Genomic DNA, 27,124 nt, shown 5'->3' on the forward strand with positions numbered 1-27,124 from the left:
TCTGACAGTACTTATGGAGATTGCCAATCAGGGAAGCTCACCCAAGCCTTGGTATCCAGCATTTGTACTGGGGCTTGATCACTTGGATATGATTGACTGTTGGCATGGTGACCTTTAGTTTTCAGCCCTTCAGGAAGTTGATAATACATGGCTGAAAGCCCTTCACCATAAATCACAGTGCGAAACTATCTGGAGTGGCTCAAAGCCCCCAGTTAACAAAAGCCCTTAACAGGGTGGACATCCTTTTTTTTTTTTTTTTCTTTTGTGACAGAGCCTTGCTCTGTCACCCAGCCTGGAGTACAATGGCACAATCTCGGCTCACTGCAACCTCTGCCTCCCGGGTTCAAGCAGTTCTCCTGCCTCAGCCTTCTGAGTAGCTGGGATTATAGGTGTGCGCCACTGTGCCTGGCTAATTTTTGTATTTTTAGTAGAGACGGGGTTTCACCATGTTGGCCAGGCTGGTCTCGAACTCCTGACCTCGTGATCCTCCCGCCTCGGCCTCCTAAATTGCTGGGATTACAGGCGTGAGCCACTGCTCCCATAGAGTGGACATTCTAAGGGCTTAGAGATTACCTCCCAGTTTCATCTTAGAGCATGTGAAGGTGGGGAAAAGAAAGGATTACCTCCCAGGAACCAAGGGAAAAGGCCAAATCTCCGGGTTAGGATCTTTACTGCACAGCCACATCTGTGGATAGGCGCATCTTACTGTTTTTTGGAAAGCATAGAAAAAGTTATATAAAGTTGCCTAATATGTATGCGTTTGTTGAAAGCTCTTTCAAAACGATGTATATAATCGTATACATTTATTTATCTATTTATTTATTTATTTTCATTTATTTATTTTTTTGAGACGGAGTCGCCTGTTGCCCAGGCTGGAGTCAGTGGTGTGATCTCGGCTTGCTGCAACCTTCACCTCTTAGGTTCAAGCAGTTCTCTGCCTCAGCCTCTGGAGTAGCTGGGATTATAGGCGCCCACCATCAGGCCTGGCTAATTTTTTTTTTTTTCTTTTTTTCATTTTTTATTTTGAGACGGAGTCTTGCTCTGTCGACCAGGCTGGAGTGCAGTGACGCGATCTCCACTCACTGCAAGCTCCGCCTCCGGGTTTCACGCCACTCTCCTGCCTCAGCCTCCCGTGTAGCTGGTACTGCAGGCACCCGCCACTGTGCCCGGCTAATTTTTGTATTTTTAGTAGAGACGGGATTTCACCATGTTAGCCAGGGTGGTCTCGATCTCCTGACCTTGTGATCCGCCTGTCTCAGCCTCCCAAAGTGCTGGGATTACAGGCGGGAGCCACTGCGCCAAGCCTAATTTTTGTATTTTTTAGTAGAGATGGGGTTTCACCATGTTGTCCAGGCTGGTCTTGAACTCCTGACCTTGTGATCTACCCGCCTCGGCCTCCCAAAGTGCTGGGATTACAGGCATGAGCCACTGCCTGTTTATTTTTGAGACGGAGTCTTGCTCTGACACCCAGGCTGGAGTGCAGTGTCACGATCTCAGCTCCCTGCAATCTCCGCCTCCTGGATTCAAGCATAGAATCATGTACATTTAAACAATTGCAAAAGACTCTAGAATTTGTCAGGTCTGTAAAAAGTAAAAGTAGAAGTTCCTTTTCAAAGGCTTTCCTCCCCATCTGGCTAACTTATCTTAGAAGCAAAATTTATTCAAAGACCTCTGCTCCTAAATATTTGCCCTGGCATGCTTATACTGGTCCAAGCAAGCATTAGGTCATATCCTTTTCCTCTTCCTTACTTAAAAGTGTTTTTACCTTTCTCAGCATTCCACAAGTTACTTCCTCCTTCCTTTGTTCTCTTCTGCCTTTGCCTCTTTTAAAAAGTTCTAAGTTGTTAAGCCAATCGGGACAAATACAGAATGTGAGGTCCCGTTCTAGCCAGTGGAAACCGGACACAGCAGTAGGATGGACGCATCAGGTTATAAATGACCCTGTCTCCTTTGTTCGGTTTACTCTCATGGCAAAACTGCTAGCAAGTGTACCCTTTCTGCAGGAAATAAAAATGGCCTTACTAAATAAATTTATGTTCAAGTGCTATTTCTTTATGGCACTGGGGAACAAGCATTTCAAACAGGTGCAACTCTTTCCACATACAGAGGAACTAAAATATGACTGATTATGACTTAAGTTCAGAGAACTGCTTAGCAACAAAGTTGATGCTGTCTTTGGGTCTCTACTTTTTTTTTTTTTTCTTTTTTGAAACGGAGTCTTGCTCTGTCGCCAGGCTGGAGAGTAGTGGCACAGTCTCGGCTCGTTGCGACCTCTGCCTACTGCATTCAAGTGATTGTCATGCCTCAGCCCCCCGAGTAGCTGGGATTACAGGTGCCTGCTACCATGCCTGGCTGATTTTTTTCTTTTTAGTAGAGACAGGGTTTCACCATGTTGGTCAGGCTGGTCTCAAACTCCTGACCTCAAGTGATCCGCCTGCCTCAGCCTCCCAAAGTGCTGGGATTACAGGCGTGAGCCGCCGCACCCGACCTCTACTTATCAATATGGACTAGTTGGGGTCTAGATGGAGCTTATTTGTAGGACCTGTTTTCTTCCTTGGTCTTGTTACATGTATGGCTGTATTATAATCCAGACTGTTGCTAGATTTCCTGGTGAAGAATCTGTTTTGTGTTAGGTTACTTCAGTTCAATAGGAGTGTTCTTAACTTTTTAGCAGTTCATATTGATAGCATTATTATTTTTTCCATTGAAGATTTTGGAACATAATTTTGTAGAAGATGAGTATGATTTTGTACCACGAGCCAGCAGTGCAGCCTTATAGAACTTTTTAGCTTCTCTACCCTAGAAGGCAACTGTTGTGTGCAAAATAAATAGTACTTGGCTGACTTACTCTATGGGTGAGTTGTAAAGATAAATGGTAGATGTAAAGGGGTCTTGGAAAACTGAAGACACTTGAGAAGTGAAAGGTATTACTAGTAATGTATTTAAATGTAAAGAAATTAAATTTGAATGTTAAAAATTAAAGGAACACTAAAAGGAAGGAAATAGGAAGTGTCAGTTAATAGGTGAATTTTTTAGGTGGTAGGAATGTGAGTAATTTTTTCCTTTCCTTTTCTGTTTTCTGTATTTTCCAATTTTCTGCAACGAACACGAATTGCTTTTATAAATACAGCAAGAAAAGCTATTTTTGAAAAGGAACACTTAGCAGGATTGCATAATGTACTTAGCATTACAAAGCAGTGTATAAACACAATTCAGTGATGAGGGAATAATAGAGAATGTCCCAAGAAAAGATTGAAAGATCATACTGACTTCAAGAAAAGGCTTATGTACCAAAACCTATAATTTTTTCTATGGAGAGTGCTGTGTGCCACTTTGATAGTTTGAAGTTCTTTGAATTCTGCGTTTATCAAGACAGTATCTCATCTGGTACAGAAATTGTTTTATTGCAGCAGGAAAAAATTAGTAACAGGAAAATGTTTCAGTATGCTGAAGGTGTAAAAAAACCACATAAAGTGGCAAAAATGGGTTTTATTAGGTTAGGAATAAAACCTGATCTAAATATCTTGGACTTGTGTATTTTTAAAAGATATCTTAAATACGTGAAAGACACAGCACTATGCTTAGAATGTGAACTGTTGGCTTGGTTTAAAATCAGTTGCCAAAAGCAAGTACAGGTTGAAGATTAGAGCCAGTACTTGTACTTCTGGGAAATGGCGCCCTTCACCTAGGTGTCTGAATTCTTCCCTTCCCTTCCTGTCCCGTCCCTTCCCGTCTCACTCTGTCAGACTGGAGTACAGTGGCACGATCTTGGCTCACTGCAACCTCCACCTCCTGAGTTCAAGTGATTCTCCTGTCTCAGCCTCCCGAGTAGCTGGGACTACAGGCATGCGCCACCATGCCCGGCTAATTTTTTTTTTTTTTTTTTTGTATTTTTAGAGATGGGGTTTCACCAGGTTGGTCAGGCTGATCTCAAACTCCTGACCTCAAATGATCTGCCCACCTCAGCCTCCCAAAGTACTGGGATTACAGGCATGAGCCACCAGGCCCGGCCTTTTGTTTTGTTTTATATACCTTGGTGAGAGTCCCTTCACGATCAAAACCTGACTAGTTTGTGGGATGTGCATGTCTGTAGTACCCATACAACTTCAGCAGTTGTTTGAGAACTGTAGCCTTAGACAATGATGGTCTCTAAGATTGAATCAAAATAAGATCCACAAACAGCTGTATTTTTGTATGTAAATGTTACATAAAAAGCTGTTTCTGGTGTTAAAACTTTTACCATTAAAGGACAGAATAAGAGCACATTGGAGCAGACTGTTACCAAACTTTTTTTAGGGCATGTGTGCTAGCTAGCACTTTATGTACTTAGTTACTCATAAAGGCAATACCTGGTTCTTGTAAATTCTCAAATGGCCTCCCACTGCCCCCAATTCAAAGTAAAAAATAAACAAAACACTCAGATACTGCTGTACAGTTTTCTTGAAGTAGGCTTCTTCCCAGCTTTGCACCCCACCTGAAGATCCTGTCTACTGCAGCTTGCAGGTGCCTGTGGAGTGTTTGCAGCTTCAGAAGTACTTTTTTTTTAAAAAACTCTTCTTAATTGTAAGATACGTGTAAAAGTTTACCATTTTAGCTGTTTTTAAGTGTACAGTTCGGTTGCATTAAGTACATTCACACTGTTGTGCAACCATCGCCACCATCCATCTCCAGAACTCTTTCATCTTGCCTGAGCCTACCTGTTAAACAGTAACTCCACCCGCAACCACCATTCCGCTTTCTGTCTCTGAATTTAACTACTTTAAATACTTCATATAGGTAGAATCATACAGTATTTGTCCTTTTGTGAATTAACTTACCGTAATGGCTTCAAGGTTCATGCAGGTTGTAGCAAGCTTTGGAATTTCCTCCCTTTTAAGGCGGAATAGCATTTCATTGTACGTATGTGCCATGTTTGGTTTACCTGTTCATCTGTGGATGGACACTTGGGTTGCTTCCGCCTTTTGGCTATTGCGAATAATGCTTATTAATATGAATGTACACATAAATATCTGTGTCCCAGGTTTCCGTTCCTTTGGATATATTCTCACAAGTGGAATTACAGGATAATTCTATTTCTGATTTTTTTAGTAACTGCGATACTGTTTTTCATATCAGCTGCACCATTTTAAATTCCCATCAACAGGGCTCACTGGGCCCAATTTCTTTCCATCCTTATCAACACTTTTTTTTTTTTTTAAATAGTCACTATCCTGCTGGGTGTGAGGTGGTATCTCATTGTGGTTTCTATTTGCATTTCCATAGTGATTAATGACACTGAACTTTTTTTACGTGCTTATTGGCCATTTGTCTATCTTTAGAGAAGTGTCTGTTTAGATCCTTTGTTTATTTCTTAGTGGTTTTATGTGTTTATTGTTACGGTTTATGGTAGGAGTTGTTTATAATGGGAAGTGTATGAACCCCTTATCAGATGTATGATTTGCAGATATTTTCTCCCATTCTGTGGATTGCCTTTTTACCCTTTTTTGCCCTGTGATTCACAGAAGTTTTAAATTTTGATGTAGTTCAGTTTATCTGTTTTTTTCTTTTGTTACATTTTCCCCAAGAAGTCATTGCAAAATCCAGTGTTGTGAAGCTTTTATGTTTTCTCCTAAGAGTTTGATCGTTTTAGCTCTTATATTTATGCCTTTCATACACTTAGAGTTTTTTTTTAACGTGGTGTAAAGGTCCAACTTCTTTTGCATGTGATCCAGTTTTCCTGTCACCATTTGTTGAAAAGATTGTCCTTTCCTCATTGAATGGTCATGAAGAAGTTCTTCTAAACACAGATGACCCTGGGTTGCATCATACCTTAAGCCAGTTTTTAACCAGTTCCTTAGTTGTCAGTATATGCCTTAGCAGAGAATTGACAGCTAAGACAGACAAAGAGGCCCTGAAAACAAAGAGGTATGGAGTAGAGAGATGGCAGGGTGCCAAAGGCAAATTTTGTTTCAGCCTTGCTAGATAAGGGGTGGCCACAGGCTGCTTTCTTTGCATTTGTGTCACATTCATGAGTTATGTTATGCTGCTATAATGTGCACATTCATTCATTGCATATTCTTTGCATGTCGATTCTCACTACATTCAGCAAATGTTTTTTAGGTAACTATTACATAAAGATAGGATAAACCTGATTGAAATGCTTGTTCCCTGGTGCTGTAAAGAAGTAGCACTTGAACATAAATTTAATTTCCTCAGCAAGGCCAGTTTTATACTTTCTGCAGAAAGGGTACACTCGCTAATAGTTTTGCCTTGAGAGTACACCAAACAAAGAAGGCAGGGTTATTTATAACCTGATGTGCCCACCCTACTGTTATGTCCGGTTTCCATTGGCTGGAACCAGGACCTCACATTCTGTATTTGTCCTGATTGGCTAACAACTTAGAACTTTTTAAAAGGGGCAAAGGCAGAGGAGAACAAAGGAAGGAGGAATTAACTTGTGGAATGCAGAGAAAGGTAAAAACACCTTCAGATAAGGAAGAGGAACAGGCTATGACCTAATGCTGACTTGGACCTGTGTGTGTGTGTGTGTGTGTGTGTGTGTGTGTGTGTCAGGGCAAGTATTTAGGCTAAATTGTGGGAGCTAAGAACATAAAGTACATTGATTTCTTTATTATGGCTAGCAGATGTTTAAGAATGTTAACACAGGTCTTTGAATAAATTTTGCTTCTAAGAGAAGTTACTATTTATTCCTAATTAGATGGGGAGGAAAGTCTTTGAAGAGGAACCTCTACTTTTTACAAATGTATACATTTATATATGACTGTAGTAATAAAGACTGATTAAAAGCCACTCAAAATCAGTTTCATTAATCAACAGACTTTAGAGTTACAGATATGTAACCATCAGATTAACACTGAACATTTGAACATTTTGTGGGTATGTAGTGGGAGTTTTTCTTTCTTTTTTCTTTTTTTTTTTTTTTTTTGAGATGGAGTCTTGCTCTGTCGCCCAGGCTGGAGTACAGTGGCGCGATCTTGGCTCACTGCAAGCTCCGCCTCCCGGGTTCACGCCATTCTCCTGCCTCAGCCTCCCGAGTAGCTGGGACTACAGGTGCCCGCCACCTCGCCTGGCTAATTTTTTATATTTTTAGTAGAGACGGGGTTTCACGGTATTAGCCAGGATGGTCTCGATACCCTGACAACGTGATCCACCCGCCTTGGCCTCCCAAAGCGCTGGGATTACAGGTGTGAGCCACCCCGAGCGTTGGGATCACAGGTGTGAGCCACCGTGCCCGGCCTGTAGTGGGAGTTTTTCTAGTGTGTAATGAACTGTTTGGAACCTTGTAATGTTAGTAGTTCTTTTGTAAATATGTGAAATACCTTTTTTTTTTTTTTTTTTTTTTTTTGAGCCGGAGTCTCACTCTGTTGCCCTGGCTAGAGTGCAGTGGCCCGGTATCAGCTCGCTGCAAGCTCCACCTCCCGGGTTCACACCATTCTTCTGCCTCAGCCTCCTGAATAGCTGGGACTGCAGGCGCCTGCCATGATGCCCGGCTAATTTTTTGCATTTTTAGTAGAGACGGGATTTCACTGTGTTAGCCAGGATGGTCTTGATCTCCTGACCTCAAGATCTGCCCGCCTCGGCCTCCCAAAGTGCTGGGAAATATCATATTTACATGAAAATGAATGTTCCTGGTGATAAACATCATTCTTGGGCTAGATAGTAAAATCCACCAATAACTATAGTAAAAAGAAAGAATAAAGTTTAGAATGAACTGAGAGTAGTGTGTTCCAGCAGAAGATAAACATTAGGAAAAATGCATGCATAAGTGATCTTGTTATATTTTTAAATAAGCATGTCCTTGATGAGACGCTTAATAGAGTTTTGAACATCCCTGTTGAGAGAGTGGAGAGAGGAAGTCTTTTGTGTAGGCGTTCAGGATCCCTGGGCTCCTCGTAGACAGAGCTACTCTCCCATTTGCCTTCGCCTTACCTCACCTGGCTAGTTGCTACTGCTTGTTAGCACTGGGGACTGGGCATGGCTGTATTGACAGCCTGTAATTTAGTTGGTCTGTATAATTTGATTTTTAGCTTGTAGGTGAGTTTTAGCTTGTGAACCTTTCGAGGGTTGGGAGATTTCCACGTACGACTCTCTTGTAGAGTCACATATGGAAACAGAAAAGAACGAAGAAATTTTGTACTTAGTTTTTAGTTCATTACTCTTAATTATCAGTCTTTTTCAAGTTGTTGTGCTTTTTCTTCAAGAACAATCTTATTCAGACCCTAAACCTAAAACTCATGGGGGACAAAAAAAAGCGCGGCTTCTAAAATTGAAGGTGGGTTTGGAGAGTGGAACCTTGCCTGCTTGCTGTTTTTACCCCCAACTCTCCTCTTCTCCCCGCCACATCCACCCTATATCCAGTCATGGCCCCATAAAGATTCTGCAGTCAAACTTTCTGGTTTTATAGGTGAAGAAATGTTAGGCTCAGTGCTGTTGGACTTACTCCAAATCACACTGTTAGGCAGTCGTGGAACTGGGATTTGAGCCCATCTTTTATCACCAAATCTACTAGTCTGCTGTTATCGTTATGTTGTAGACCATGGATAACTAACTTAAAATATCTATGTTCCCTGTGTTAGGTTTTCAAAGGGTTTCCACATATGTAGTCTCATTCGATTTTCACTCTGTGGACTGGCAGAGTAGATTACTGTAACAGTAGTTCATGTTTATTGAAGGCGTACCCTAAATGTTAAGGATAAGGGTACTTTTGCATTAATGTATTCACCCTTCATCTGTTTTTTAAACTAATTTTTTGAAAGACAGTAATTGGCTGCCCTGTTAATGTGACTGGATAAGGAGAGATTGGCAGGTTATTTTAGGTTGTGAATCACAGTTTCAGAAACCGTTATCATGTTCCTCAAGGTCATCAAGTTCTGTGGAATTAAATTGGGAGCCTGGTCTGCAAGAGTGCCTCTGAAAACTGGAAGGCAATTTTTGTTTACAAGTCTAGCTTGGTAATTGGATGGTTTGTCAATGCAGCGCAGTCACTTCTCAGTGAGTACCTTTAGTCAAGAGGACACGTTGTAATTCAGGAGATTGCTTGGAACAGGAAAAAAAACTGAGGGAGTGTGTTATTTCTGAAGGATATTTCTGTCAAGTAGTGGTATCCTGATTAAATGCCCTCCTCCGTTCTAGGGAATGGAGCAAAATTTAAACGGAGTTTAAAGAAGCAAATCAGTCATCTAGAGTGGAGAACTTTTCCCTGGATGTGAGTACAGAGGCATTGGTGGAGTCTCTTTTTCGAAGATCCCTGCTGAGTAGCAGAAACAGCCACCGTGCCGGCTAATTTTTTTTTTTTTTTTTTTTTTTTTGGAGATGGAGTTTCACTCTTGTTGCCCAGCCTGGAGTCCAATGGTGCAATCTCAGCTCACCGCAACCTCCGCCTCCCGGGTTCAAGTGATTCTCCTGCCTCAGCCTCCCGAGTAGCTGGGATTACAGGCACGCACCACCATGCCCGGCTAATTTTTTATTTTTAGTAGAGACAAGGTTTCTCCATGTTGGTCAGGCTGGTCTCGAACTCCCCACCTCAGCCTCCCAAAGTGCTGGGATTACAAGCGTGAGCCACTGCACTCAGCAGTCTTGTATTTTAATAGAGACAGGGTTTCACTATGTTGGCCAGACTGTACCTCAGGTGATCCACCCACCTTGGCCTCCCAAAGTGCTGGGATTACAGGTGTGAGCCACCGCGCCCGGCCCACGATCACCTTAATCTCTTTTCAGAGATTGAAATAATGTAAGGCAGAATACAGTTTCTGCAAAGTTTGGTCTGTCTGCTTCCAATTTCTTGTTACTCGTGGGGTTCTAATACCAATTGTGGGAATCTGTATCCTTGGAAGACCCTTGGACTCCACTTTTTCTCTCTCAGCACTGTTTGTCAGAAACTTTGCCCAGTCTCTCAGCCACTCTTCTAGGATTGCCAAATATTCTCAGAGGGAAAAATAATCCGGTTTGGGGAAGAGAGGTGAGGTGGCAGATCTCTGAAGATTTTTGTCCTCTTTGGAATGTTGGCTAGTAATTTTTGACTATTTGATTTCTGGATCAATAGGAGTTTGTTGTTCATGAGTCAAGTTATTGGAAACGACGAAACTAAAATGTTCAGTCCTTCGTTCTTTCCTTTTCCTTTTAAAGTTTTAAACGTTTGTCTGGAGTGGTTTTGTTACTTTGGAGTTGGGGGAAAGAACCCTTAATACCTGTTTTATTTTTTGTTGTTGTTGCTGTTGTTTTTGTTTTTGTATTACAACTGTGCTTCATGCTTCTACCCTCATTAAACCATCATTAAGGATTTTATTGGCCTTGTGCAGTAGGTATACAACAGACGTTAAACACTGGAGCTCTTAAATGATTGGGCCACATGTATAAAATACACTTTACTCCTTTATTTACCTTTGTTTAACAGTTTAATAGCTGCCTTTAATTATCGGGGTATGTGTTTTTAGTGTATAATGGCCAGAACTCCAAACTCTACTTGTTCCAGCAGGTGTATGGATTCAGTTTACATGTAGTCCAGAACTGGGTGTTAATGTGTCTCCTAGATTTCCTTTAAGGGCTGAAGTCTGTTGGGACTGGACAAAGTGAGCCCCTTGAAAACAGAAGAAATATTTAACAGAGCATGTGGCACTTCTGGGACTGGATAATGAGCACATTGGGTATTCATGCTCCTCCTGCCTTGGGACTTAAAAATAAAATCTCTCCTCAGGGTTAATCAGTTTACCACCTTTTCTCAGAGCACCTTGCACATGCCCCTAAAACTTTTGTATTATCTTGTCTCTGTTGGGACTTAACCTTTTGACAACATTTCTGCATGTCTTTTAGGTATCTTTTAAGGGTGACAGTAAAAATTCAAATTGTTATAAATGTCAACACAGAAAAACTAAATCCTGCAGTATACTAAGAATAAAAATATTTAAGAAAATATCTGCTGGCTAGGCATGGTGGCTCATGCCTGTAATCCCAGCACTTTGGGAGGCAGAGGCGGGCAGATCACTTGAGGTCAGGAGTTCAAGACCAGCCTGGCCAACATGGTGAAACCCCATCTCTACTAAAAATACAAAAATTAGCCAGGCGTGGTGACAGGCGCCTGTAATCCCAGCTCTTGGGAGTCTGAGGCAGGAGAGTCACTTGAACCCGGGAGACGGAAGTGGTTGTGAGCCGAGATGGTGCCACTGCACTTCAGCCTGGGTGACAGAGCGAGACTTTGTCTCAAAAGAAAGAAAAAAAGAAAATATCCGCTAATGTGTGTGGGGTAAAGTGTCATGGTTTAAAGTGTTAAGTAAAAAATTCTCATAGATCATGTCAGAGCTGATTTGACGTGGGTAATATATAAGGCTTCATATGGTAACCATTTGATATACATGTATATAGTTACTAGAAGAAAATTATCCAAATAGAAGTTATATTAATTTTGTTAAGGATAAATGTAGTCATATCCCAAAATGTAGTCATTTGTGTTAGAAGGTTTTGACTTTACAAGGGGTTTCATTTAGCCTCTTTTTATGAGTTATATTTTATATTTTGCTAGCCACTAAGCCAGCTGCCACTTAATGTGAACCATCATTTGGTCATCCTGGTGGTAGTATAGTTATTTAAGTAAGTGTTGCCTTAAGGAGAATGACAGATTTACTGTTATAGTTTATTATCAATGGTAATTTTTTCTGCATCATTTTTAATTGACTTCTTCTAGGGCTTTGGCAGAATATGTGAATCACACTATGACTGAACTCTTAAGTGTCCAGTATGTAAAGCAAAGACAGAGTTTAAGAGCCATGCTATGGGACAACTCATGAAGGGAAGTATTTTGTTAGATTATCTTATAATGGTAACAAGTAAAGTAAGCATGGCCATGTTCGTTGGATTTGGTGATGTTTTATGTAAGTGAGTGTTAGGATTGGTGCTCAGGAATACATAAAGATATTTTTCTATTGAATTTTAAATTTAACAGTTACAGTTTAAACATATCTGTAGGAGGGTGTTTTATAGACAAATTTCACTTGTAAAGCTGGAGAATGGAGAACTTCAGAAAAAGTTTACTTAGTATTCTTGACTTTCATCAATTGGACATTTGAATTTATTTTAATTTATTTTCTTGATATTGAAATAAAATGTCAATTAGGAATACATTATGTTATAAAACTGACGTATTTTTTTTCCTCCCCAATACAGAAGCTCCACCATGAGGCGAGGTGGATGGAGGAAGCGAGCTGAAAATGATGGCTGGGAAAAATGGGTGTGTTTTAAAAGAGTAAAAATAATTATATCGAACTGTCTAGATATTTTTCATTCTTCTTTTAGTTTATAATGTGGTTTAACTTGTTTTCTAAATTGTAAATTACTTTAGACACCAAATCCTTGAGTTTTCATAATGTATTGAAAGCCTTATGATGTTTATAAACTTTATCCCCTAAGCTTTCCTCTCAGGAATTTTACCCTGAGGAAATAAATACGCCTAGTGCACAATAATTTACTGTATGATGATTTTATTGCAGTATTGCTAATAATACTGAAAAACAGGAAAACACATAAATGTCCAATAATAGGGGATTGGTCAAATAAGTTATCTGTGTATAGTAGAGCACTGTACAGTCATTATTCAGCTTTATATATCTTAACCTGGAAAGATAACCTTGACTAAAACAGTGTGTTACAAAGAAATATTTTGCGTGATTATATTTTTGTAAAACCTCTATGCTCTGAGATATAGAAATAAGCTTTGAAAACAACACTTCAACGTTTTAATGAATAGGATTATACCAGTTTTAATTTTCTTCCCTATATTTCCTGTATTTTCTGAAAAGAGACTTCATAGTGAGCATGTAATATTTTAATAATCAGCAAAAATTATGCAGTCATTTCCATTTTGGGAAAAAAACCATGTACTTCTAGCCACCTACAGCTTTAATTTAAAGACCTAATAATTGAAATCAAGCTTAATTATATCAAAGTTCAGGAAAAGTATAGTTGAATCCCTAGATCTGTCTAGATGTTTAGCAAAAAAAGTTATTTTTTAATATTTATTGTGAGGTGGATGTTATCTAATGAAAGTTAATATTACTGTCAAATAGATTGATTAGATCCAGAATTTACCCACTGGAGCATTCATTGTATTCTTATCCATGTGTAGGGAGGACTACACTGGTTTATCCAGTTGCCTCATTTTTACCTGAAATAATTCATTTTAAGCTCTCTGTATATGGGAGATAGTGGAAGCCAGTCTAAAATATGCTCTGAGGCTGGGCACAGTGGCTCACACCTGTAATCGCAGCACTTTGGGAGGCTGAGGTGGGTGGATCACCTAAGGTCAGGAGTTGGAAACCATCCTGGCCAAGATAGTGAAACCCCGTCTCTATTAAAAATACAAAAATTAGCTGGGCATGGTGGTGGACGCCTATAATCCCAGCTTCTTGGGAAGCTGAGGCAGGAGAATCACTTGAACCTGGGAGGCAGAGTTTGCAATGAGCTGAGATTGCACTACGGCACTCCAACCTGGGCGACAACAGCAAGACTCTGTCTCAAAAAAATAAAATGCAGTATGCTCTGAGACCACTTGTCAAATTTGTAATTGGTTTAAACTTTGGTGTAACTTGCTCAATTACGTACATAAGAACAATATGTTGTGATATTATTACTATTTTTTGAGATGCAGTTTTGCTCTTGTTGCCCAAGCTGGAGTGCAATAGCGCAATCTCAGCTTGTTTGCAACCTCCACCTTCTGGGTTCAAGTGATTCTCCTGCCTCAGCCTCCTGAGTAGCTGGGATTACAGGCATGCGCCACCACGCCCGGCTAAATTTGTATTTTTAGTAGAGACGGGGTTTCATCATGTTGATCAGGCTGATCTCAAACTCCTGACCTCAGGTGATCTGCCCTCCTTGGCCTCCCAAAGTGCTGGGATCACAGGCGTGAGCCACTGTGCCTAGTCGGTATTATTATTATTATTGACCTAGCTTTTTTTTAAAGTAACTTTTATAATCATAAGAATGTAATAAAGTTAAAATGAGTTGATAGAGGGAAAATTCTTCTTTGACCTACGTGTTTGTTTGTTTGTTTGTTTGTTTGTTATTTTTTGAGATGGAGTCTTGCTCTGTCACCCAGGCTGGAGTGCAGTGGCGCCATCTCAGCTCACTGCCACCTCCACCTCCTGGGTTCAGGCAATTCTCCTGCCTCAGCCTCCTGAGTAGCTGGAATTACAGGCGCTGGGCACCGCACCTGGCTGAGTTTTGTATTTTTAGTAGAGACAGGGTTTCACCATGTTGGCCAAGCTGGTCTCAAACTCTTGACCTCAGGTGATCCGCCCGCCTCGGCCTCCCAAAGGTGGCTCCTTGCAGGTGTGAGCCCCTGCACCTGGCCCAGCCTTCCTGTTTTACGTATTGCCTTGCCTGTGGTTTAAGCTTATGAGGTCGTCATTGTGTTCTGATCACTAGCACAGAATAAGGTCCATTTATTTAGTTTTTAAAATATAATTTTTATTTTTTTCAAAAAGGGGGAGAAAATGTAACCTTTGTGATTGGTTTATCTTTTCTTTAATTCTAGGGTGGGTATATGGCTGCCAAGGTCCAGAAATTGGAGGAACAGTTTCGATCAGATGCTGCTCTGCAGAAGGATGGGACTTCATCTACAATTTTTAGTGGAGTTGCTATCTATGTTAATGGATACACAGGTTGAGTACTTTTTACTTAACCCTATTTTGGCATGTATTTTTATTAGGATTGAGAATGATTTGTTTTAAAATTCTATTTTTACTCTTTTATTATAAATAAATGATTGTAAGATGATAAAAAATAAATCATCTGCTTAGATACTTCTTTTTCCTTTCCATGTTGCTTTTACCTACCATTGTCTTTAACTTTTATCAAAGTATGTAGTTTCAAAAAGTCACATGAGGTTTAAAATGTGTAAGCTAACTGGGAAATTACTGCATATGGGTCGTAGGACTTGTAAACTGTGAGCTTCACTGTAGGTCCATGTCATTGGTAACACTCTAGATGTCATTATCCATAGGTCCTTTAGGGTAGGGTGGTGTGTGGATGTGTGTCAGTGTCAGATTTCCTAGAGAAGAATCTTTTACTCTCTTGTCTGGAGAAGAGTGTAAACTGCCAGCATTTGGGTCACCAAGCAGGGAAGGAAAGGACCTGAATTCTCACAGTTTAGGAAGTAAAATTTCACTTAATCTCTCTATTCATTTTTTCATTCCTACCTCCTCCCCACCAGCTGTGCCTGTTGTCATTGAGTCCAGTATCTGGAAGGAGTAGTGTAGTCTTTATTCTTGGTGAATGAGGAAAGAAATCTGCGAATTCTTACTTGTCTGTTGCACAGTTTCAAGGATGATTTTATCCACACATCCACTTTTGAAGGTGCCTGTGTCTTTATTTCATGACTTTCTCTTTGTTTTACTGGCAACAAGCAGCTTATTTCCGAGCTTCCATATGGCCAGCTTCGGTTTTATCTTTCTCTGAACTGTAAAGTCAGTTAGCACTTGTCTGTTAGTTATCAGGTTTTCGCCTAAATTTTTCTCTTTATTTTCTTGGGGGATTCTTCTCCTTATTATCATTTCATTGTATTTTTTGAAGTGAATGGCTGTAAATATTTGTGTCAATCTGTTGCATATTCCCCTGTCCCCTTCTCAGCTGGCTGATACCTGCTATCTTTCAGGTCTCCATGCCTCACTTCCCCTTGATAGTTTGACCCTTCATACTGGTTTAGGTGACTTGTGCTCTTCTGGAGCTACGGCTCCCTAAATGAATCTGCATCTTAGAGTTCTTTAGACCTTTCCTTAGTTGTCTGTTTACTGGACAAGAGCTGGAGCTACATTTTCATCACTCTGTCCTTGGTGCCTCTACAGTGACTGGACACAGTCATTCAGGACATATTTATTGAATTGGAGTTAAGTATTAATTAACTGGTACATTTATCTGGTTTAGTAAGAGAAGAGTGTGTTGCTTGTAATTAAGGGTTTTATTAGACATCATTGATGATGAGTTTAGTCTAAGAATGTCACCTCAAAATAAATGCTGGTACAGCGTTAGGAAGTTCACATGCAGAAAGCTTGTAACTTTTCTCCGTAGGTAGGTGTCCTAACAAATTCAAGCTCTGTGGACTTCTGAGATGCGCTATGAAAAATTAAAAATGTTAATGAAAACAGGTAGGCATTGCTTCTTACATTAGCCCGTCATGGAAGTCTCCAGTTCAAGAGAGCACCCTTATTCACATAGAAGGAAGAAAAAGAGATTCTTTGTGTGAGGGAGGAAAAATTAATATTGCAGTAATCACTTTTTTGATTGAGAATCTGGAATTCTAAATCTGCTTTTATCACTAATTTTTGTGACTGTAAAACATTTTCTGTTTGGATCTATTATCTCTATCCTTTTCTGTAGGATAGAGATGATAATATTTTTGCTGTTGTTATTAAGATTTCATTATAATTGTACAAATAAAGTTCCATTATGCTGAATTTCACAGAGACATCCAAACTGTGGTGCTATAAAATAACTGTATTTTTAGAAAAATTCAGTTTTAGTGAATATAGCTTTATAGATAAAACAGCATTAACAATTAGCAAGTAAAGAATAACTCTTTAGATGCAGTAAGACAAGTTGGGGGTGCTATTTTGTTTTTGATTAAAAAAATAAGCTTTATTTCACAGTTTGAGGTGTACTGGTCAGCTATTTTGTAGAATGCCTATATATATATATATATATATATTTTTTTTTTTTTTTATTGTATCATCTTTCTTCTCCATTAGCATGTAAGCACCAAAGCTACAGGCGTTGTCAGTTTTGTTCATTGCTATTGTGAAAGAAAGTTCTCAAGCCAGGCACGGTGGCTCACGCCTATAATCCCAACACTTTGGGAGGCCGAAGCGGGTGGATCACAAGGTCAAGAGATCGAGAACATCCTGGCCAACATGGTGAAACCCCATCTCTACTAAAAATACAAAAATTAGCTGGGCATGGTGATGCATGCCTGTAGTCCCAGCTTCTCGGGAGGCTGAGGCAGGAGAATCGCTTGAACCCGGGAGGTGGAGGTTGAAGTGAGGCGAGATTGTGCCAGTGCCCTCCAGCCTGGCGACAGAGTGAGACTCCCTCTCAAAAAAAGAAAATAGAAAGTTATCTGAAAAGGAATTTGGAGGAAAGAGACTTCATTCCAGTGAACAGTTTGCAAACCTGGGAGTTGCAACTTTCACTGTAAAAGAAGGTGTGGTCCTTTCTTGTTGATTCTTAACCCTGCTCCCCACAGACTTTAATAATCCAAGTTTTTCTGGATTCCTTTAAAGCTCCCAGTTCTGCCATCTGAGCCTCTCATGATTTCATGGTCCCTGTCCCTTCCAACCAAGTTAACATCGAACTTGAACTTGGAGAGAAGATCCTCTGATAGTTCACCTGTCAACCTATTCGTCCCTCCGCCTGGACCCAAAAATGTTTTTTGCTTGTTAAGATTGACTTCTTTGCCTTCTATCCTTTTTGTTTGTTTTGTTTGTTTCTTTGTTTTGAGATAGGGTCTCCCTCTGTCACCCAGGCTGTAGTGCAGTGGCACTATCACGGCTCACTGCAGCTTCAACATCAAGTTCAAGCCATCCTGTCTCCTCAGGCTCCCAAGTAGCTAGGACCTCAAGTGTGTACCACTATGCTCAACTAATTTTTTAATTTTTTATAGAGGCGAGGTCTTGCTGTATTTCCCGGGCTGATCTGAAACTCCTAGGCTCAAGCGATTCTTCTGCCTCAGCCTCCCAAAGTGTCAAGATTACAGGTATGGGCCACCATGCCTGGCCCATCCATTTTTTAAATTAAATTTTTTTTTTTAGATTGTAGATTCACTTGCAGTTGTAGATTGACTTGCAGTTGTAAGACACAGCACACAGTGATACTGTGAACTCTTCACCCAGTTTCCCCAAATGGTAACATCTAATAAACTAGCAAACAATATCACAACTAAGAAATTAATACTGATGCAGTTAATATACAGAACATTTCCACACTACAAAGGTCTTTCGTGTTACTCTTTTATAGTCACACCCACTTCTGTTCGCCGCCTTTCCTTAACTCCTGGCAACCACTAATCTGGTCTCCATTTTTATAATTTTGTCATTTCAAGAATGTTATATAAATAAAACATACAGTATATAACCTTTTGGGATTGGCTTTTTTCACTGAGCATAAATTTTCAGGTCATCAAAATTGTTGCCTTTTTATTGTTCAGTTATATTTCATAGTGTGGATGTGTATGTTAACCTTTCATCCGTTAGGGACATCTGAGTTATTTCTTGGTAGGCTATGAACATTTGTGTATGAGTTTTTGTATGAATACAAGAGTACAGTTGTTGGTTCCCGTAATTGTTACGTCTTTAGTTTTTGTAAGAAACTGCCAAACTGTTACGCAAAGTGGTTATACTATTTTATACTCCCACTAGCCTTGTATGAGGGATAAACTGTCTTTGCATCCTTGCCAGCATTTAGTGGTTTTCATTTTATCCATTTTAATAGATGGTGGTGTATCTCTTTGTGATTTTAATTTGCATTTGCCTGGTGGCTAATAGTGTTGAACATTCTTTCATGTGTTTATTTCTCATCTTTACATCATCATTGGTGAAACGTTTGTTCATGGTTTTTTTGCCCATTTTCTAATTGGGTTTAGTTTTTTTTACTGTTTAGTTTTGAGATTTCCTTATATATTCTAGATACTACTGCTTTGTCATAAAAGTGGTTTGCAGATATTTTCTCCCAGTCTATGGTTTTTCATCCTCTTGAAATGGTCTTTTGCAGAACAGTGTTTTTAATTTTGATGAGATCTGATATGTAGATCTTTCCTTTTACGGATTGTGCTTGCAAGTCTAAGAACTTGTCGCTTTGGTGCTAGATCCAAAATATTTTCTTCTGTATTTTTAAATTCTATAGTTTTATGTTTTACATTGAAGTTCATGTTTCATTTTGAGGTTTTAACATTTTTTTTTATTTGTGTAGTTTTATGTTTTACATTGAAGTTCATGTTTCATTTTGAGGTTTTAACATTTTTTTTTTTTATTTGTGTATTTCTGGTTGTTTCAGCACAGTCAGTTGGGCATATTTGGGTGGATCTGTTTCTGGGTTCTCTGTTCTCTTCCATTGACGTTGGTGTCTGTTCCTTCACCAGTACCACACTATATCAAATACTGTACCCATGTGGTAAGCCTTGATACCAGGTAGAGTGATTCCTTTCACTTGTTTCTTCTTTGTCAGGATAGTTCTGGCTATTCTAGGACCTATGCCTCGCTCTTTTTTTTTTTTTTCTTGAGACAAGGTATCACTTTTGTCACCCAGGCTGGAGTACAGTGGCGTGATCTCAGCTTACTGCACCCTCTGCCTCCCTGGCTCAAGTGATTCTTGTGCCTCAGCTACCCGAGTAGCTGGGATTACGGGCACATGCCATGACGCCCTGCTCATTTTTTGTGTGTTTTTAGTAGAGATGGGGTTTTGCTATGTTGGCCAGGCTGGTCTCGAACTCCTGACCTCAGGTGATTTGCTTGCCTCAGCCTCCCAGAGTGCTGGGATTACAGGCATGAGCCAGTGCACCTGACTTGTATAAATGTTAAAATAAGTCATTTATCTACAAAATACCTTGCTGGGATTTTGATAGGAATTACATTAAACCTGTGGATCAGTTCCGGGAGAATTGGCACCTTTACTGTGTTGAGTTTTCTAGTTTACACACCTCACATCCCATTTTATTTTACTTTAGTTGATTGAACAGATATATTTTGAATGCTGCTTGTGGGTTAGGAACTATGTTTGAAAAGAGATAGCAGTTGATGGAGAATGTAGATTTTGTGATGAAAAAGTAATCTCTAAGCCTTAGACATGAACAGAGGAAGTTGAGTGCCAACACAGAAGAGAGGAAACAGTTGCCTTTGGGAGTGGGAGTGAATACTTCATAAAGGAGTTGAAATGTTTAGCTTGGTCTTAGATAAACAGGCATTTTTCAAATGAAAATGGGGAAAAACATTCTAGTCCTAATTCTAACCTACATTTCCAACCTCATGTTCTTAAATTTTGCTCAACAAGATTACTCTGATATTCTAGATTTGTCTTTTTACTTTTACAGTTCTGTGTTTCTGTTCTTTCGCCTCTGAGGAAAAACTCCTTCCCTCCTCACTTCTGTGAACTGGAATTAAATTCATTCATTAAGATCCAGATAAAGTTAGGTTTTGCCTCCTTCCCTGGCTAAGCTAGTCCATAGTAGTAGTATTTTATATATAGAGATATATAGTTCATAGCATTATTGCTAGAAACATTTATTTTGGCACCTGGTTTTTGTCTTGTGTTGTTAGGTCTTAATTCTATATTAAGTTCTCTGGCGTTAGGAAGCCTGTTTTATGTGTAGTGATCCCTTGCCCAACATGGATTAGAGATAATACCTCAGGGCCTTAAATTTGCCGTTCCTTCTGCTTCCTCAGGTCTTCATCATTCACATCTCTGCTCAAATGTTACCTTTTTACGAGACCGTCCCTGACTTCGCCTATCTAAAACAGGTGTACTTTGCCCTCCAGTCGCTCTCTAACCCTTTATTTAACTATTTCATTGCATTTATTTGCACCTACAGTGGTATTACTTGCATGACTGGCTTTTGTCTCCTCAGTGGAATACAAGAGCTATCACGGGGCACAGACTTGAGTCTTGTTCATTGCCGTATCTCCAGCACCTACCTTGCCTGGCACATTGTAGATGCTCAATAAACATTAGTTGAGTGAATAAATAAATAACAGGTTTTGTATTTGTACATCAGAACGTTAAAATATTTTCACTCATGCTAAGTCAACTCAGTCTTAAGGAATGGGCCACGTTTGAGGCCTGAATTGTAATCTCTGGGAGGTAAGCTCTGGGCATGTTTATTTTTGTGAAAGCTGCCTAGGGGAGTCAGTGCTTCAGACCTAGTGGACAGTGGTTGCACTCTAGTGGTATGAGATTGGGACAGTTCATATGGAAAGAGGTGTTCGGGTTATCTTCTGCTTCCTTTAGTACGTGGGTAAAAGACCAGGTCTGTTGATTTTGGCACTGCTGAAGTTTGTGAAAAAGCAGATGGGGCAGGTGGCGGGGCGGACAAGTACTTTAGCACAATTCACAAATGAAACAAGGGGAATATGCAAGTGTAACAGACTTACATTTCAAGTGATAGGGATTTGTTTGAAAGCTGACAGCTTACATTGATGTTTTCTAAACATAGAAATGTGATTTAGGAAAGGATTCTCTTTATTGTTGACAAGTCTAAATTTTTGGAAATAAATGCCTCCCAGATACTATTTTGTATGGATATATCTCTCTTCTTCCATTTCCTGTAAGACTCTGATCCTGTAGATCAGAGGTGGAGGAATTGAACCTCTGACATAGGAGAAGACTTACTCTATTAATTTTTGCCACCTCCTGTAATTTTGCTAGTACCTGATGTGAAATTTGCACCTAGTTGGTACTCAAAGATTTGTTCCCTAAGCATTTGAAACTTTTCTTCGGTTTTTGTTTGGCTGAGTGTATCTGTGGCTTCTAGTTGATTGTGGTCTTTGTTGGAAGTCTGAGGTAGTTAGGGGAGAGAAGAGTCAAGAGAGTAAGTATCACTGCTGCGGAAACTGGGGGACAGGAGTCCAAAGACAGACGGGTGTGCATAGTAAGTTTTCTCTGTTTCCTCATCAATAAGTTATCTTTTCTAATTCATAAGATTGTGAAACTCAGATGAAGTGATGATGGTCTTGCTATGGTAGGACCACAGGAGGTATAAGCAGCCATTCACCTCACTTTTTTCTGTGATTTATATAGCACAGCCAACAGTTAAGTTCTTTGGATATGCAGGGTGAAATGGTGCTTATAGTAAATGTTTTCTCAGTAGAAATCTAGCTAGGAAAGCTTTTGTGCAAGATTTTAAATTTTTGTTTATAGAATTTGTTTTAACCAGATGAGCAACACTTTCTATAAGCTGGACGTACAGACATGAAAGTGGTCTTCATATGACTGTTTTGATGTTAGGTGGTGGCATTTGCTGTTGTGACATTTTACTTGTAGAGCTTTAGGCCTAAATGTGGGCCAAATTGTGGTCCTTGTATATGGCTTTTACTTTTACTGTGCTTTCAATTGTCTGTCCCTATGTCTGGTTTTAGTTAAACCTCAAATTTAGTTGCATATAGAATGTACTGCAAAATGAAACTAATAGTAGGAGTTTTGTGGAATTTTATTTATTTATTTATTTAAGATAAGCTCTGTCACCCAGGCTGGAGTGCAGTGGACTGATCATAGCTCACTGCAGCCCCAAACTCCTGAGCGCAAGGGATCTTCCTGCCTCAGCCTCCTGAGTAGCTGAGACTAGAGGTGTGTGCCACTACACCTGGCTAATTTTTGGATTTTTTTTGTTTTTTGAGATGGAGTTTCACTCTTGTTGCCCAGGCTGGAGTGCAATGGTGCGATCTTGGCTCACTGCAACCTCTGCCATCCAGGTTCCAGTGATTCTCCTGCCTCAGCCTCCCAAGTAGCTGGAGTTACAGGCACATGCCACCACATCCAGATAATTTTGTATTTTTAGTAGTGACGGGGTTTCTCCATGTTTGTGAGACTTGATCTTGAACTCCTGACCTCAGAGGATCCACCTGCCTTGGCCTCCCAAAGTGCTGGGATTACGGGCGTGAGCCACCGTGCCCAGCCTGTTTTGTTTGTTTTTTGTTTTTGTTTTTGTTTTTTTGTGGATTTTTTTTTTTTTTTTTAAGTTGGGATATTGCTGTGTTGCCTAGTTGGTCTCAAACTCATGGCCTCAAATGATCCTCCTGCCTCAGCCTCCCAAATCTTTCAGATTACAAGCATGAACCAGGAGATCGAGGTTACAGTGAGCTATGATAGAGCCATTGCAGTCTAGCCTGGGTGACAGAGCCAGACCCTGTCTCTAAATAAAAAATAAAAATGGAAAGAACAATGAAGAGAAAAGCACTCACTCTAACATTTCAAAACAGTGACATCAATTGTAAAAATTTGGAGGATAGAATTTCTCTGAATCTAGTTTTGTTTTGTTTCTTTTTTTTTTTTTTTTTTTTTTTTTTTTTGAGACAGAGCTTTGCTCTGTCACCCAGGCTGGAGTGAAGTAGCGTGATCTTGTCTCACTACAACCTCCGCTTCCTGGGTTCAAGGGATTCTCCTGCCTCAGCCTCCCAAGTAGCTGGGACTACAGGTGCGCGCCACCATGCCCAGCTAATTTTTGTATTTTTAGTCGAGATGGGGTTTCACCATGTTGGCCAGGATGGTCTCGATCTCTTGATCTCGTGATCTGCTGCCTCGGCCTCACAGAGTGCTGGGATTACAGGTGTGAGCTACCGCACCTGGCCACATAACTTTTACTATATGCAAGTTACTTTTCTCAGTAATTTATAATTTTTAGCTCTTAATTCCTACAGAAGTCCTTTGAGACACTATTATTATCCCCAATTTACATGTGAGGAAACTGAGGTTCTGAGAAGTTAAATAACTTACCTGAAATCCACATAACTAGCAAGTGATGGAGCCAGGATTTGACCTTAGTGATTCCCGCGTTGGAGTCTGTCCTCTTAATACATTGTATGGCCTCTCTGATTTGTGAGTGAGTGAATAAGTGTTTTGAGATTTTAAGTATTGGTACCACTTGTACTCCACTTTTGCTGGAGGATGGATTCTAGGCAGGAGTCTGATGCATTGAGGATGTTAATGAATTGAGCAAATACTCACTGAGCACCTGCTTTGTGTCAGGGATATGAAAGTGCTTGACAGACGAGGTTCCTGCCTTCAAAGAGCATATGTTTCAGGGGGGAATCTCACAGTAAACAAGTAAAAACAGACATGGTAATTTCAGATTATCAGTGCTATGGAGAAAGTTAACTGTTTACAGTACATTGCAGGGATGGGTTCTGTAGGCAGTTTGTCACACAGTGTTTAATGTCATAGCTTTCATGGTTGGATATTATCTCCCCATTTTTTTTTTGTTTTTTCCATTTATTTCTTTTCTTTCTTTTTTTTTTTTTTTTTTTTTTTTTTTTTTTTTTTTCTAAAGACTGGCTCTGGCTCTGTCACCCAGGCTGGAGTGCAGTGGTGCAAGCTCAGCTTACTGCAAACTCTACCTCTCTGGTTCAAAGTATCCACCTCAGACTCCGTAGTAGCTGGGACTACAGGCACACACCACCACACCTGGTTAATTTTTTTCCATATTTTGTAGAGACAGGGTCTCACTTTGTTGCCCAGGCTGGTCTTGAATTCCTGAGCTCAAGCAGTCTGCCCGCCTTGGCCTCCCAAAGTGCTGGGATTACAGGTATGAGCCACTGCTTGACTCCCAATTTTTTTTTCTAATTAACCCATCTGCTGAATTAAAGGAGAGCGTTAAATACAAAAATGAATTTATTATGCAAATCTGCAGTTATCGTGTATGTTCCTTTGGACTTGTAATAAGGAAGTATGTTCTAGTATTGAAGAAATAGAACCAGAGAGAAATACTGCTCTAAAAATTAAAACAAACAAACAAACAAACAAACAAAACACCAAAATAGGGTAGCTTCCAGCTACCATACACGCCAAGAGTTAGCATGCCAGGCTGTTGGGCCTGACAAAGTGGTCCCTGGCCGCTGTCCATAGTGCACTATTGGCAGGTCTGTTTTTGTTGAAGCTTCGGGTCACCGTGTGCCAGCCTATGTATGTTGTCTTCTGTCATTTTTTTTTTTTTTTTTTTTGTAGAATCTAGGGCAGGATCCTGAGGTCATATACGTTACTCGAAAGGGAGTTCTAGTGTGATCGTAGTTTATAATAACAGCAGTTTTCATATTGAGTACGTGCCAGACTCATTTCATGGTAACAGCTTTGTTTATGGAGAAGGAGGAGAAAGCCTGAAGAAGTTAAACAACTTCTCCAAAGTCACACAACTCAGGAGTGTGAAAACTAAGATTAAACTCAGTTCAGTCTTATTCCATAGTTTATATGATCTTGCCTTTTAACTAGATTGGTTTTCATGCTTCACTTCACACTGAAGAATATGTAAGACCTTTCAAAAGTGAACTTCAAAGAGCCCTCTTCGCTTCATCCAGTAGAAGGGCAATGTATTTTCCAGTTCCAAATTTCTGGAGTAATTAGTTTTCAAAGAGCAGCTAGTAGAGGGGGGAGTAGTTGATGAGTATGTATATGGAAAGTTAATGTGTTCTTGACATGTCTTTTTATTTGGTAAAGGACAGCCATTTTCTCTTTAAGTCATTAAATAGAATTAGTTTAGGAAAGTTACAGATTAACTTGCAAATTAATTTTTTAGATTTCTGTGACTTCATTGGATTTGGTACCCATATTAATGCGTTATAATATAGCCTTTAATTTGGTATTTCTCACTGTTACTTTATAAGATCAGCCAGGTTCTTTAATATTAGAGAAAGAAACTGAACTCTAGACTCCTGACTGGCTAGCTGTTTAATTTCCACTGTTTTACTTTAAATCACTCTGATGCTATAGTTCAGTTTTTAACTTAACCTTAACCCTGAAAACTTCCATTATTAATTTTGAATTCATTTTGTTTAAAAGGATGCTTTTAAATCTCTTTGTATGACACTGCCCAGTTTGGTAGCTACTAGTAACATGTGTTAAGCGCTTGAAATACAGCTATTCTAAATTGTGATGTGTTGTAAATGTAAAATATGCACTGGATTCCAGAGATTTAAGAAGAAAACAGGATGTAAAAATCTCATATTTTTTCTGTTGATTACATGTTGAAATAATATTTTGGATATATTGGGGTAAATAAAGTTAATTTCACCTTTTCACTGTAATGAGGTTACTAGAAAATTTTTATGTGGCTTGCATTATATTTTCTGCTGAATAGTGCTAATATTTGTAATCAGTAATGTCAAATTATGTGCTGTAAAATTTAGACAAACCTAGTATGTCTGTATGTGCTGTTTTTTATCTTCTAGAAACTAAAGCTCACCTAATTATTGTCATAATGAAAATGTTTATTTAAATACTTGGACCTATATTGCTTGGGATTAAGCTTGGGATAAGCCACATGTGGAAACTCCCGGGTACAGCTGTTGTTAGGGGAGGTGTGAGAGCATTAGTTAGGATGATAGGTGAAAGGAAGGGAACAGTAATGATTAATGTGATGCTAGTAATGCAGGTCATAATATGACTTTAGTGAATCAGACATTTCTTTTTAGAGGGAAGCATAAGTCACATTGCTTCTTTAAGATATTTTCTTAAAATATTTCCAGTATTTAAGACATTTAAGATATTTTCTGTAGTTTTATTAAGAATAAATCATTTGAAACAAAATTGAAGAAAAAAATGGTGTTTCTTGGTTTGCAATCCTTTTTGTGTTGCTGGACTTTATTTTTTGGCCTTTATGAAATTTCATATTAGGGAACTGGATAATATTTACTATTCGATTAAGTTTTAAGATATTTTCTTAAATAAAAATAAAAATCATAAAGCTTTCTAGAAGTAAAATCTACTAATAAGCCCTACAGTAAGTCTCCTTTATAGTAAGTGTAAGTATTATTTATCTGACTCCTCTCGTATAGTCTGGAGGAGCTGAAGGATTAGTCTTTGTAAAATGATTCATAAATGGGTTTATAGTTAATTTTTATGAACAATATCAAGGTCATATGCTAAGTAACGTCAAAAATGTAAAAATATTTGTTCTGTTATTAGTATTTGATTCATTACTTGAGGTCCCTATTTGCTCTGCTAGGCACTTGTTAGATGTTTTTGTATTAGTTGGCTGTGTGGCAGCTAGAGAAGGAGGATGTACTAAAGCAACATAGCTTCCTCACTTTGTAATTTACCTCCCAGCTTTGTTTACCTGGCAGCACAGCCAAGGAGAAGGTGAACCAATGACATTCTTAAAGTTCACCTATTTAAGGAGTTATTCACTAGGGTTCTACTTTCTTACACGTAAGACTCTTAATACATTTTAATATAAATTTTGCAGATCCTTCTGCTGAGGAATTGAGAAAACTAATGATGTTGCATGGAGGTCAATACCATGTATATTATTCCAGATCTAAAACAACACATATTATTGCCACAAATCTTCCCAATGCCAAAATTAAAGAATTAAAGGGGGAAAAAGTAATTCGACCAGAATGGATTGTGGAAAGGTAAGTTTAATTTTTTATTAAATTTAATTAATAAGTTT

General features: G+C 39.3%; 1 protein-coding gene across 14 annotated transcripts in view; it reads left to right on the forward strand.

The window, feature by feature from the left end:
* REV1 (REV1 DNA directed polymerase) overlaps window positions 1-27,124 on the forward strand; it is an 89,557-nt gene that overhangs the window by 13,120 nt on the left and 49,313 nt on the right. For 7 of the 14 annotated variants that reach the window (XM_003909025.4, XM_017947788.2, XM_017947787.2 and 4 more), the window contains exons 2-4: window positions 12,157-12,220; window positions 14,522-14,648; window positions 26,918-27,086. In XM_003909025.4, coding sequence (XP_003909074.2) covers window positions 12,167-12,220; window positions 14,522-14,648; window positions 26,918-27,086 — 350 coding nt within the window. In that variant the 5' untranslated portion in view covers window positions 12,157-12,166. Of the gene's footprint in view, window positions 1-7,538; window positions 9,206-11,152; window positions 11,783-12,156; window positions 12,221-14,521; window positions 14,649-26,917; window positions 27,087-27,124 lie in introns of those variants that run through there. The other 7 variants (XR_002516788.2, XM_017947789.3, XM_021925100.2 and 4 more) reach the window with 4 other exon arrangements.

This window comes from Papio anubis, chromosome 14, assembly GCF_008728515.1.
Source record: "Papio anubis isolate 15944 chromosome 14, Panubis1.0, whole genome shotgun sequence".
Taxonomy (NCBI): Eukaryota; Metazoa; Chordata; class Mammalia; order Primates; family Cercopithecidae; genus Papio; species Papio anubis.